This window comes from Trichosurus vulpecula, chromosome 1 (genome assembly GCF_011100635.1).
Source record: "Trichosurus vulpecula isolate mTriVul1 chromosome 1, mTriVul1.pri, whole genome shotgun sequence".
Taxonomy (NCBI): Eukaryota; Metazoa; Chordata; class Mammalia; order Diprotodontia; family Phalangeridae; genus Trichosurus; species Trichosurus vulpecula.
The window spans coordinates 436,563,276-436,577,734 of NC_050573.1; the positions used below are offsets into that span (position 1 = coordinate 436,563,276).

The following is a 14,459-nucleotide window of genomic DNA, read 5'->3' on the forward strand; positions in this document are numbered from 1 at the left end:
TGCTAGATGAAGGGTTCCTATTGCCACATTTTAGTTACTTCTGTGTCAGGAAGGTTGATATGAAGCAAACTCTGATACTTCTTCCTTCTTTGTTAGTGAGTGTGGGTGACTCATTCAGTTTCTTCTTAAAATAGTTAAGGCAACAAGGAAGCTTCTCTACTTTCAGTGATGTTAATGTTTGTATAGCCCTCTCTTCCTTTTCGAGTCTGACATGGGAGAAACTGATTAATTCAATTGGAATTTTCTAGATCTTGTCCCCCTACTTTATAGCACTATTAGAGGGAAATGGCCATGACCAAAACGTTATCTGGAAATCCCCCAGCTACTTGGTTACCATAAGCTATTTCCCTGGCCAACAACCACATCATCTTTTCTGATAATTTATTTTTGGATATCCTCTGCTTAATATCATTAATTGATTCTCAAGGCAAATAAAACTCCAATAGCTATGATATTAGATGAAGAATGTTACAAGGGGCAGTCAGTTCTATAGGAATAATGATATAGATGAGAGATTGACCAAATGACATGATAGCAGATTTTATAATTTACAGGAAGGTTTGGCTAGAATTGTGAATGATGCTACTACAAACAGTGGGCTATGCCTGTATTATTCCTTACCTGATCTATTTCTTAAAGAAATCTGTCTGACAAATCTTAGCAACTAAGCTATCTTCTTGCGCTGTTAGTATAAAATATTGCAACTAGTGATAATTGAAGCATTATTGGAATATTCCATAATAATAACCTGTTCCCAGTAAATGTGTGGATTTGATCATGAAAATAGCAGTATTTTACACTTCAGTGTTTTGCAGTTTTCAAGTCTATTATCTCATTAAATTCTCACAGCAACCCTGTGCAGTAGGAAAACATATTACATGACAGTTTTTTTTTTCCTCATTCATCATGATCTTCATCTTGTGGACTTCTAACTATGAAGTTCCCTCTATGGGACAGGGCGACTTAGGTGAGGTTATCAAAATGATTTTAATATGCCCGTGGAGGTCATTTTCCCCACTCATTTTTAAGTGGGTTGATTAAAAGAAAAAAATACTTTTGTTAAAGAAAGTGAAAATAGAACCAACATGGACTCTTCTTCCAGAAAGAAGTATTAAATAAAGTCTTCTATCCAGAAAGAAGTCTTAAATAAAAAATCCTCTGTACCTTTTTCTTTCAATAAAGACAGTGAAATCCTTTCTCTAGATCTGAAGTGTAAGGTTTGTGTGTGTGTGTGTGTGTGTGTGTATAAACATATATATGTAGATATGTATGTAGTGCGTATGTTACATATATATGTATTTATATATGTGTGTATGTATGTATATATATGTATATGCATATGTAGATAAACACACTTCTATCTAGGTATGTTTTTTATATAATATACCCAATCTATCATATTCATTTTATGTTTGTGTTTGTGTATGTGTGAGAGAGATTTATATAGATATAGCTATATTAGATCCAAATTCCTTTGTGTTCATTTTGTATATATAGATATATCATCTATATATCACTATATATTATATGATAATATATAACATAATCTATTATAATGTATGATATGATCATCTATAAATATATTTAGATATATCTTTTAATCTTATGTTCTTGTATAAATTTTTATACATAGATATATTATCTACATGTAATTATATTAAATGTTATATAATACATAATATATTAGAAGATAAAATCTATCTAAAATACATTTATAGACAATTACATTATAATAGATTATATTGTTACATAACAATTATATATAGAAGATATATCTATGTATACAAAATGAATACAAAGAAGTAATTATATCATTGTATCTATAGATAACACACACATATATGTACAATTAATACAAGATAGTTTGCACCTATCTGATATATATGTATATATACACACATACATACATATATACATACACATATATATACACACATATATGTAGATTATGCAATCCGTATAAATTTTTATATATTATATATAATATATAGCAGACTCAAACTACCTAGTAATTTTATGCACTATTTATCTATATATCCATCCACTTACATTCATTGCATATCTGTATCTATATTATCCGTTATCTACATGTTAATCACATATACATTCATTATCTATATAAACATTTATGCAATTAATTTTATACGCATATTTTTAATCTATCTATCTAAAATGAATACGAGATAGTTTGGGTCTGCTTTATATAGGCACATACATAGATTGCAGAACTGACATAAATCTCTATAGGAATTATCTATACAATAATATACCATTTATATAGACCCAAACTACTTATTGTTCACTTTTACATAGATAACATATACTTTAAAATTAGAGGGAAACTTTCCTTGTCTTTATTTAAAGAAAAGTATAGAAAGTTTTATTTTAGACTTCACATTTCATTATTTATTTGTTTAAAGCATTTTTTAAAATTGGGGTTCTAAATTCTCTCCCTCACTCCAGCCCCACCCCTATCCATCCAATATGATACCAATTAGAGACGTAAAACCACACAAAAAAATTTCCATATTAGCCATGTTGCCAAAAAAAGAGGCAAGAAAAATAAAGAAAATGAAAAATATATACTTTTTATTTTACACTTCTTTCTGGGTTATGTATTTATGACCCTTTCTGTATATAATATAGACCCAAACTACATTTTATTCATTTTACATGTATAATATATGTAAAATGAATACAAAATAGTTCAGGTCTACATTATATAGCTATATACATAGATAGATTTATGTTTATATATATATTAATATTTGCTGATAAACATTACCAGTCCATCTAGCTATCAGACCCAAAGTACCTTGTATTCCTTTTGTATATATTATCCATGTGCTTATATGTGTTCACATTGTCTCTTCCAGTGTGATGTCAGCTCCTTTCACACAGCAATTAGAACAATGTCTGGTAAGCTATTAATAAATGAGTTTTAATTTATTGGTTATATAAATGTGTGTATAAATATTTTGGTATTGTGTATATGTGTGCATCTGCATTTTATTTCCTCCACAGACACTTCAGATAAACATAAAATTGGTGCTAGGTTGACACATGCAATAGACATCCCACAGCTGAGGCATCAGAACTTTCCCTGCTGAGGATTCTACTTACTCGGTGAGTCGCCTCCTCTCAGTGAAGCGGATTACTGTCCCATCTGAAGAGATCTGTAGTGCAGGGTGAGCAGTCTCTCTCAGTAGGAGAAATCTTGTTCCTGTTACAAATTAAGCAAAGAGGATTACAACACTATCACAGCTGGGAAAAATCTGGATCACTTTGACCCTAGAACCATCTACTGGATAAGTGAAGCTCTCTACTTCCTAGTTTTCTAAAGAGCTTTTCCAGGAGTGACTGGTTGAGCAGTGAGAAGGATGAAATTTGGGGTGAGAAAAGCCACCCGTACATTGGACAGCTCCAGTGTCTATGATGATGGGAGTTTCCTTAAAGAAGCTGAATGGCTCCCTCTGTAAATCACCATTTCTAATGATATGACTTTGGTACTGACCATGATTTGGCAATATTGTTATGACTGATCTAGAGGATATCCCCTTGTTGCAGATATACCAGACATTCTAGAAAATACAACAAAGCAAACTAATTCTAAGAATGCAATTAGATCAAATCAAAGTAAAAACAATTCATATGCAACCATGGTCATATGTAACAATAGAGCATGAGTGGGGCTAGGACAGGGCTGGGATCTGGTCACTTCCACTGAGTGCATGTCCCCAGAAGTGGCCAGAATCTAGGCCTATCCTGATCCCCACTCTAGTTCCTTATATGGCAATTGCTCCAAATGTAAGCTGCTATGTCATGCTGCCTATGACATGTGGTTTCATTAAGTGTGAGTATTCTCTCTGTTATTACAGATAACAGCTCTTCCATGTCTCCTCATTCTATTTGATTTTTATACACGTTTTCCCGTTCTCTATGGTGAATCTTCCCTTTGATCTAGAAACTACCCTCTGGAGGTTTTGTCCACGTTATTCCTCATTCTTTCCTGACCCTCCTTTATTTAGTCAACAAGCATTTATTAAGTGCCTGTTATGTTCTAGGGACTGCGGTAAGCACTGGAGATACAAAGAAAGGTAAAAAACCATCCTCGCTTTCAAGGAGCTCAGTCTGATGAGGGAGACAAAATACAAACAGCTATATACAAACAATCTATTTGGAGGGAATTTGGCATAGTCTCAGAGGGAAAGCTCTAAGATTAAAGACTGAGAGAGAGTTCTTGCAGCCTTTCTAGTCATATAGGTCTTTTATTATGTCTTTTATTCTGCTTTTTATGTATGAGTTGTTGTTAAAAACATGCTGCAGTCTTCTTATGTCTACTAATGTGTCTTTTCATTGCTTTTTAGTACACCTGCAACTTTTATTGTTCTGAGATTATGGCGTTCCATGATTTGTAGCCATAGAGCAACCCTGAGGGAATCTGGTGTTAAAAAGAGGAGAATTTGTGGCAGCAAACAATGGAGGATCGTTGAAAACATTGTACAATTCCCCAAATATGATCCAACTTTCTATCCTTCTCCTATTCAATTCTGGGCCAGTATATTGTCCATCACCTCTCACCATGAGTGCTGTGAGGTTGAAATGCAATAATGCAATAATAATAAAGCACTTTGCAAACATCACCATCATCATCATCATCGTCATTTTTATTATTAGCCTCCAGTCTGGTGACGACTTCATTCCCTGAGCCTTCTTCAGCATCCTGTTGAGCTCAAGCAATGTTTATAGAGCAATACAGTAGTATGCTGGAAAATGTTTAACAACCAGGCTCTCTGGTGGAAAAAAACTGAATACCCATTTTAAAGTCTAATCTGCATTATCAACACTTTCTTAAAGCAATCAACAAAACAATAAATCAAAGCCTGATTTGCAGTGGCTGCCCATATCTGAGATGTAAATGCTCACATGGTCCAAGCTGATTAGAGCTGGCTCCAGAACACCCCTCCCTCTTTCCTAGATTACTGCCATTCCCTTCTAATCATTCTCACTACCTCAAGTCCCTCCTCAGTACAATCATCCTCCACACAGCTTCCAAAGTGATTTTCTTTAAGAACAGTTCTGATCCTGTCACTGCTCTATTCAATAAACTCCAATGGTTCCCTATTTGTTTGTTTGCTTGCTTATCCCTAGGATAAAATATAAACACCTCCTCTTCCTTGAGTACTTAATAACATGACTCCAACTGATCATTCCAGCCTCATCTTATATTACTTCTTTCCCTGCACTCTACACTTCAGGCAAACTGATCCTCTCTGTTCCCCACACATTCCATTGCTCATAACCATGCTTTTGCACCGCTCATTCCCCATGCCTGGAAGGGGGTCCCTCCTCATGTTCACCCTAGAATCCCTCTTCAAGATGCAGCTCAAGAGTCATCTTCTTTATAAAGCTTTTCCTGATCCCCACAACTGGCAGTGCCCTCCCTCCCAAACTTCCTTATATTTAATTAATTACCTTGTGTTTATACTATATATACTTATATTTGTATGTGCTTGTTATCCAGTAGAATGTAAAATCCTTGAGAATAGAAATTGTTTCACTTTTTAAGTTCATATCCCTAATGCCTAGTCCAGTGTTGGGCACACAGTAGACGCTTAAAAATGTTTGTTGATTGGTTGATCTGTCTAGATTATATGTGTATCAATGAACTACTCAATGTGTTAAACTTGCACTTCATGTTATCAACTGAACAGCATTCATCTTTATTTATTTTGTTGCTCTAGTGGACATGGTTAGGCTAATTCTTTTGAATGACTATGGATTTCGTTGATAAGAATTCATAGTGTTGCCAGACTCAACATAATTAGTACAATGTCCTATAAATAGGAGCATTTGGAGAATCATACCATTGACAGGGAATCATCCTACTGGGACTCTGCACAGGGATGGTCTACCTTCTGTGATACTGGCAAATGCCTTAGTGGAACTAATGTTTACTTGATATTGATACTCAGGGATTCATTGAACAAAGTTATATCTACTATAATAAATGCCATAGTATTTTATATGATTTTGATAGAGGCATAGTAAATAGCTTGTTGCAATAGAAACTTTAAGGCTAGTTTTTGTTTTACTGCACCAAATGCTTTTCTGAAATTAAAAAAAATAGAAACAGCTTAAATTCTTTACAGCTATCTGATAGCTCTGAATATTGATATGTAGTAGAAGACTATCTGCAGGAACCTGCCTGTTTTCTTCTTGCATTTTCATCAAGGATACTCTTGGGGTGTGAATGAACTATTCTCATAAAAGTTTTAGAGAGATGAGAGAGTAGACATATGGGTGAATAGTCACTGATGTTTTCTCAGTTGGCTTTGGTGGCAGTAGTGGGTAAATGTTACATTTATGACTTTTCTCATTCTTTAGGAGTCTCTTTAAAATATCTGTAAAATGTATTCCTGTGTACCTTTAAAATTAAGTTGTCTCCAACAAAGATGTCTTTTGTACGTATTTGGTCAAGTTCAGCTTCTTTCCCTAACAGTTTCTGAAGAACCACTTTCACTTCATTATAAAATACATGTGGCTAGATTCTAGATGTTAGGATACTATCATTGTAATAGATGGAAATAGGTCACCATAGAAATGTCCACAGATCTGTTCCATTTTACATTCATTTATCACCCTCTTTTCAGTTTCATATATAACTGCACTTAAGATGATCTGAGTTGACTACATTCTACACCAAACTCTCTGTAGCTTTGTTGTCAAACCAAGAAGCAGCTAATTAAGTACATACTATTTGCCAGGCACTGTGCTAAGTGCTAGGGATATAAAGGCAAAAATAGCCCTTGATCTCAAGGAGCTCATAGTCTAACGGAGGAGACAACATGCAAACAACTATGTCCAAGCAAAATATATACAGGACAAATAAGAGATGATCTCAGAGGGAGACATTAGCATTAAGGAAGATCAGAAAAGGCTTCTTACAGAATGTGGAACTTTAGCTAAGACTTGAAGAAAGTCAGAGAAGCTAGGAGGAGTGATGAGGAGGGAGAGGGTTCTAGGCATATGAGACAGCTATTGAAAACGTGCAAAGTTGTAAAGGAAGGAAATGTATCAGACCTTAAAGTATATTATAAAATGAGAGCACTGTTGAAGTGTATAATGGATAATTTCAATTATTTTAAATTAAAATTTTCTTGTATAAATAAAACCAACGTAGCTAAAAATAGAAGGAATGCAGAAAATCGAAGGAAAAACTTTCACGGAGAATCTCTCAGATAGGATGTGATTGTGTTGGAATACTGCTGTGGTGTAAGAAATGATGAGCTGGTTGACTTAGAAAAATATAGAAAGACTTGGACCTGTGAAGGAAGATGGTATCTATTTCCAGAGAAAGAGATAACAAGTGGAAATATGAAGAGTATGGTATTACATATACATGTATGAGTATGTATGTGTATATATGTGTATGTTTATAGGTATCAGTGTGTATATGTGTATTTGCACTTAATTGTAGTCTTCTTTAGGTAGGGGTGGAATGGAGGGGAAAAAAAGTAAAAAGTACACAGCAGAGAACAAAAGAAAACCTACAACAGAGCAAAGAAAAGCTGTGGAAATTTACTATTTGCTATTAAATCCTCTCATGTTTTGCTGTGTACATGGAGATGTTCTTTTTCTATTTTCTTTCCCATTTTAAGTTTAAAATTAATTAAAAAGTTACAAAAAATATAAAATATAAACAAGAAAAAAGAAAATGTACAGAATTGGGAGCTGGAGTATCTTTTTGGGGGGGAACAAGAGGTGAGTGTCACTTGATCATAGAAAATATAAAGGGGAGTAAGGTGTGAGAAAACTGAAAAGTGAGGAAGGGGCCAGGCTACAAAGGGCTTTGATAGCCAAACATTGGATTTTATCTTTGATTCTGGCTGCAATAGAGAATCACTACAGTTTATTGAATTTTACTTCTTCAGCTATCTTTGGTTGTTTTGTAAAGTGAAATTATTCATAATCTTTCATCATCTTCTTTCATAATATTTTGCAAATGAGCTTGTACTAGAAACTGTGTTGAATTTAGCTACCATTTCTCTCCATTTGGCAAGGAGACTAAGTGTTTGCCAACTAAGGTCACATCTGGGTTCTAGACTTATCTTGCAAGAAATGATAATAGTTATAACTTTTGATATCCTTCCTTGGGTCCACTTTTGCATTGAAGTCAAGAAGTATTGAGGCATATGATGACTTTGATTTGAAGAATCTTTTAAGCTCTTTAAATGAATTTCTCTATTTTATTCTTTGCAACAGATGCTGGCACATAAACTCCAGTTATTGTCATGGTGATCTGTTTGCTTACACTCATACATACTTTTAGATGATATGGCCAAGTGTTCTATGAAATTATGTTTCTGGTTGCCTGTAGGTTCATAATAAAACTAATTCCAGGAGGCAGAGCCAAGATGGTGGAGAAAAGGCAGTGACTCACATGAGCTTCCCCCAAACTCCTCTGAAAACCTTTAAATAATGACATAAAAAAATTCACGGAGCAGCAGAACCCACGAAATGATGGGGTGAAATAATTTTCCAGCCAAAGATAACTTAGAAGGTCAATAGGAAAGGTCTACCACACCTAGGTAAGAATGGAACACAGTCCAGTCCAGGTTATGCAAGCACAAACCAGGAGCAGGTCTTGAGAGCCAGTGACTCAGCAATAGCAGTGGCTGCTTCCAGAGCTCTCAGCTCACAGACAGTAAGGGGGTTGAGCAATTGGTCAGATAGAGATTACAGAGGTCTCTTTTCTAGCACTGAGGCAGGACTTTGTTGCTTTGACCATACTTGGATCCAGATCACAGTCCTGGTGGCAGTCCCAGGGCAAGGAGGAGCACTGGTACACCCCAGCTTGTGGCCATGGTGGACCAGGGATGTTCATCACAGTTTCAAGGCAGAAAAGAGTGCTTGTGGTCATGCACAGGCCAGGAGAATAGTAAATACACCTCTCTCTAGATGTTACCACCTTGGAAGAATTGAAAACTTACAAATCCCTAGAAATTTCTCTGAAAACAGCTGCAGAAAACCCCTGAAATTTGGGAGGGTGTACCCTCCACCCTGGAAGCAGAGACTCACTTTAACAAACAGTTAAAAGTCAAGAAATGGGCTGGGAAAATGAGTGAATAACAGAAAAAATCCTGATTATAGAAAGTTACTGTGGTGAGAAGGAAGATCAAAACACACACTCAGAAGAAAATAACAAAGTCAAAGTTTCTACATCCAAAGCCTCCAAGAAAAATATAACTTGGTTTCAGGCCATGGACGAGCTCAAAAAGGATTTTAAAAATCAAGTAAGAGAGGTAAGGAAAAATTAGAAAGAGAAATAAGAGTGATGCATGAAAATCATGAAAAAAAAATTAACAGCTTCGTAAAGGAGACAACAAATACTGAAGAAAATAACACCTTAAAAAACAGAATAGGCCAAATGTTAAAAGAGGTTCAAAAAGCCAATGAATGCCTCGAAAAGCAGAATTGGCCAAATGGAAAAAGAGGTACAAAAATTCACTGAAGAAAAATACTCCTTAAAAAGTAGAATTGGCCAAAATGGAAAAAGAGGTACATAAGGTCACTGAAGAAAATAATTCCTTAAAAATTAGAATAGAGCAAATGGAAGTTAATGATTTTATGAGAAATCAAGAAACAATAAAATAAATCCAAAAGGATGAAAAAAATAGAAGACAATGTGAAATATCTCATTGGAAAAACAATTAACATGGAAAATAGATCCAGGAGAGGTAATTTAAAAATTATTGGACTACCTGAAAGCTATGATTAAAAAGAGAGACTAGACATCATTTTTCAAGAAATTATTGAGGAAAATTACCCTGGTATTCTAGAACCAGAGGACAAAATAGAAATTGAAACAATCCACCAATCACCTCCTGAAAGAAATTCCAAAATGAAAACTTCCAGGAATGTTATAGCCAAATTTCAGAGCTCCCAGGTCAAGGAGAAAATATCATAAGCAGCCAGAAAGAAACAGTTCAAGTATCATGGAGCCACAGTCAGCATAATAACAAGATTTAGCAGCTTCTACATTAAAGTATCAGAGTGCTTGGGATATGATATTCCAGAGGGCAAAGGAGCTAGGATTACAACCAAAATCACTTACCCAGCAAAACTGAGTATAATTCTTCAGGGAGAAAAATAGATATTCAAGGAAATAGAGAACTTTCAAGCATTTTTGATGAAAAGACCCAAGCTAAATAGAAAATTTGACTTTCAAATACAAGGCTCAATAGCAGCATAAAAAGGTAAACAGAAAAGGGAAATCATAAGCAACTTAAGGTTAAACTATCTATATTCCTACATGGGAAGATAATACTTGTAACTCATAAGAAGTTTCTAATCATTAGGGCAATTAGAAGGAATATATATAGACAGAGAGCAGAAGTGTGAGTCAAATATGAAGGGATGATATGCAAAAAAGAAAATTAAAGGGTGAGAGAGGAATGCACTAGGAGAAAGGAAAAGGGAGAAGTAGAATGGAGTAAATTATCTCACATAAAAGGGGCAAGAGAAAGCTTTTACAGTTGAGGGGAAGATGGGGGAAGTAAAGGGGAGTGAGTGAACTTTATGTTCATCAGAATTGGTTCAAATTAAGTATAGGAATCTATCTTACTCTACAGGAAAGTAGGGAGGAAGGGAGTAACAGAAAGGGTGCTTGTGGAAGGGAGGGAGGATTGGGGGAGAACTAATCAAAACCAAAACACTTTTGAGGAGGGACAGGTGAGTACATTTTTACCATCAGAGGGCACTATGGGCTCCTATCTACATTTGGCCAAATGAAAAAAGAGGCAAAAAAAGTGAGAGAGAATAGAATAAATTGGGGTGGGGTGGGGAGGGAGGAATAGGATGGAGGGAAAAACAGCAGTAGGAACTGAAAAAATTTTGAAACAAGTTTCTCTGATGAAGGCCTCATTTCTCAAACATATAGAGAATTGAGTCACATTTATAAAAAATAAGAGCCGTTACCCAACTGATAAATGATCAAAAGATATGAAGTTTTCAGATGAAGTAATCAAAGCTATCTAAAGCCATATTAAAAATGCTCTAACTCACTATTGACTGGAAAAAACCAAACTAAAACAATTCTGAGGTACTACCTCATAACTATCAGATTGGCTAATAGGACAGAAAAGTAAAATGAGAAATGGTGGAAAAGATGTGGGAAAAATGAGACATTAATGCACTGTTGGTGGAGTTGTGAATTGATTCAACCATCCTGTAGAGCAATTTGGACCTATGCCCAAAGGGCTATAAAATCCTGCATACCCTTTGACCTAGCAATACCACTACTAGGTCTGTATCCAAAAAGAGACTTTAAAAAGCCAGAAAGAAAAAAGGACCTATATATACAAAAATATTTATAGCAGCTCTTTTCTGGTGGCAAAGAATTGGAAATTGGGGGGATGCCCATCAATTGGGGAATGGCTGAACAAATGTGATTGTGATGGAATACTATTTTGCTATAAGAAATGATGAGCAGGATGCTCTCAGAAAAACCTGGAAAGACTTACATGAGCTCATACAAAGTGAAATGTACTGTGTACAAAGTAACAGCAATATCATGCAATGATCAGCTGTGAATGACTTAGCTATTCTCAGCAATACAATGATCCAAGACAACTCTGAAGGACTTGCGATGAAAAATGCAATCCATCCCCAGAGAAAAAATGGATGGTGTCTGAATATGGACTGAAGCATACTTTTTTTACTTTATTTTTCCTTAGTTTTTTTTTTTTTTTTGGTCTGTTTTCTTTCACAACATGACTAATATGGAAATGTTATGCATGACTACATATGTATAACCTATATCAAATTGCTTGCCTTCACGATGAGGGGGTGGTGGGAAAGGGAGGAAGGAAGAGAATTTGGTACTCAAAGTTTTAAAAACTAATGTTAAAATTGTTTTTACATGTAATTGGGGAGAAATAAAATACTAAACAAAAAAAAAACTAATTCCACCAACTTTTATATTCACGTCTGCAAAGTGAACCTGTGAATTGTCCATCTGCTTATCCGATATGCCTTTGTGGTTTTTTTTTAATTTCATTTATAATGAAAATGTTAATATGGATGTAATTCTGTTACTCTAGAAGTCTGGCAACTCATTAGTGTTTACAGAAATATTGAACATGAAGAGTATCAATAGTGTTTAAGTGGTCCGGCTTAATGTGAACCATTGACTTCATACGTTAACATTCTTTTTACATTTGTATAGGGTCTACTAAGGAATAACCCAACAATGCCACAATCCAAAGGAGTGATTCTTAATGATTAGAAGTGACCAACCCAAGGTCACAAGGTCACTCATTAGTGACAAAGCAGGAATTAAACCTCTAAACTAAAGCTCTTTCTAATGTAATGCTATTTCAAGTATCAGCCACCAGCACCATCTAGAGAGCTACTGGTGAGCTCCATTCTCCCTCTGAGAGCAGAGATTTTCCTTGGATGGCAGGTCAGGGAAGAATGAACAATGCTTTTGCAGGTAGGAGCCCATAGTGCCCTCTAATGATAAATCAAGAGAGTTACATGGGAAAATGGGAATGCTTGGGGAACTCAATTTAGAGTAAAACAAGAACAACAGAAGAAAAGTCAGTTAATTTTAGAAAGGGATACTTTACCTCTGGTGGAAATGAGAGCAGCTTCACTCTGCTCGCTTGTCCCAAAAGCATTGACAGCTTTTGCATAGAAAAAGTAGTTATCATTGGGCTGGAGGTTAACTTTTAATTGAAATCCTTTAATTCCAGAGTAAGATCTAAAAATAAAGTAAACACAAATAAACAGATTTTAGCAATAAGATCCAATGCTAAATCACTAATTAAACTTTATGTAGAAATAAGTACCCTTTTTGGTTCCTTTTTTATGACACAGTTGAGACATCTTAATCTCTCTCCTATGATATCAATCTATCACTCAGGTCTCTTTCCATATCCATTTCCCTTTCTGAGCTTTCAAATCAGTGAACGGAATAGCAACAAAACCACATGGTTTTGTTGGGGAAAGCCATACATTTGGAGTCACAGGGGTGAATTCCAAAGTCCCCAGAGCTCCAAATCTAAAAATTTTTTTGAGCCATCTCCAAGGCAGAAGGATTATGGTTGGACTCATTCCTTGTTAATGTACCAATTCCAAATGGGAGCACTGCTAGACATCTAGATTTTGTGCACTCAGAAGATAAGAGCACTAGTTGATTTGTAAGAATAGTAAGGCATTACTCCATGTTTTATCTCAGAAGGTGATTTTTCATTGTTGTCCCACCAGAGAGCACTAGAATCTGCATAATGTTCAGGGCTTGTCCACTAGGATTTATTTTTTCTTTAAAATTGTTTCTGCCTCTATTGATTTATGTCACTGTTAAAAATGCCTTCCAGAACATCATTTTGAGGAGAACCAGAAAAGGTGTTTTTGAATTATAAGGGAGACTAATTTGGAAGTCTTAGTGACCTTCCAAAAATATATTTATTTCCTCTAGGATTTCACTTTCCTTTGATCTTGGAGGGTCCTTTTGGACTAAAAGGATACTATATATATTTAATTAATAAACTTGAACTTCAACAAAACTCAAGATGGGTCATGACTGAGTAAGTGGTCATCTTGCCAAAGGCCAAAAAGATTCATGGAAATGGGTTTTCAGGAAGAATAATATTGTTTAAAGCAAATTTGCTCCTCAGAAAGAAAGGAGAAGTTTAGCAACCAAGAAAATAATACAAAGCTGTTAACCTAGTCATTTAAATATAAGAAGAATGGGGTGGGGGAGAGAATAGGGGCTCAGGGGCTTGAAGAATGACCAGTGGTGATGTCTTATTACTAAGGAAACTTAGCTAACACCCTCCAATCCTATCAACATTAGCAAGTTTTCATCGATTCATTATGGTTTCATGAACCTCATCACAATAATATGCTTTTCCCTCTGCCTGTTTTCTTTCTTGGGCTGCTTTGAAATCCTTGTTCTGACCATTTATACAGTTATGGACAAATGCATTTTCCTCAGCTTGTCCAAAGAGAAGCCATACTATGGGGCTTAGTATGGGGTTCTTAACTTAGTCTGTAAACTTGGGTTTTAAAAAAATTTTGAGAATTATATATCATCATACATATACATATTATATATAATATTATATATTTCTTTTTAATCCTGTGTTAAATAATGATAAATTAATTTAATAATTTAAAATTCAATAATAATAATTAAAATGATCCTATTTTATGCATTTAAAAACAGTATTTTAAGAAAGGATCCACAGGTTTTTATCAGACTGCTGAAGTGGTCAATTATACACAAAAATGGTTAAGAACCCCTGCCCTATACAGAAGTTTAAGTAAATGTACAGAAGAAAGCAGAAAAATCAATATGAGAGCATACTTTGGAACAGTGGTCTCTAAAGTTAGAGCCCTGAACCCCCAATGGACTGTAAAATGACCCCAAGGGATAAGCAATCAGGTTGAAT

At 35.1% G+C, this 14,459-nt stretch overlaps 1 protein-coding gene across 1 annotated transcript in view; it reads right to left on the minus strand.

Moving 5' to 3' along the window:
• CMYA5 (cardiomyopathy associated 5) overlaps positions 1-14,459 on the minus strand; it is a 126,652-nt gene that overhangs the window by 10,382 nt on the left and 101,811 nt on the right. The window contains exons 10-11 of the mRNA XM_036762580.1: positions 12,633-12,766; positions 3,124-3,223 (exon numbers count right to left, since the gene is read on the minus strand). Of these exons, the coding sequence (XP_036618475.1) occupies positions 3,124-3,223; positions 12,633-12,766 (234 nt within the window). The remainder of the gene's footprint in view (positions 1-3,123; positions 3,224-12,632; positions 12,767-14,459) is intronic.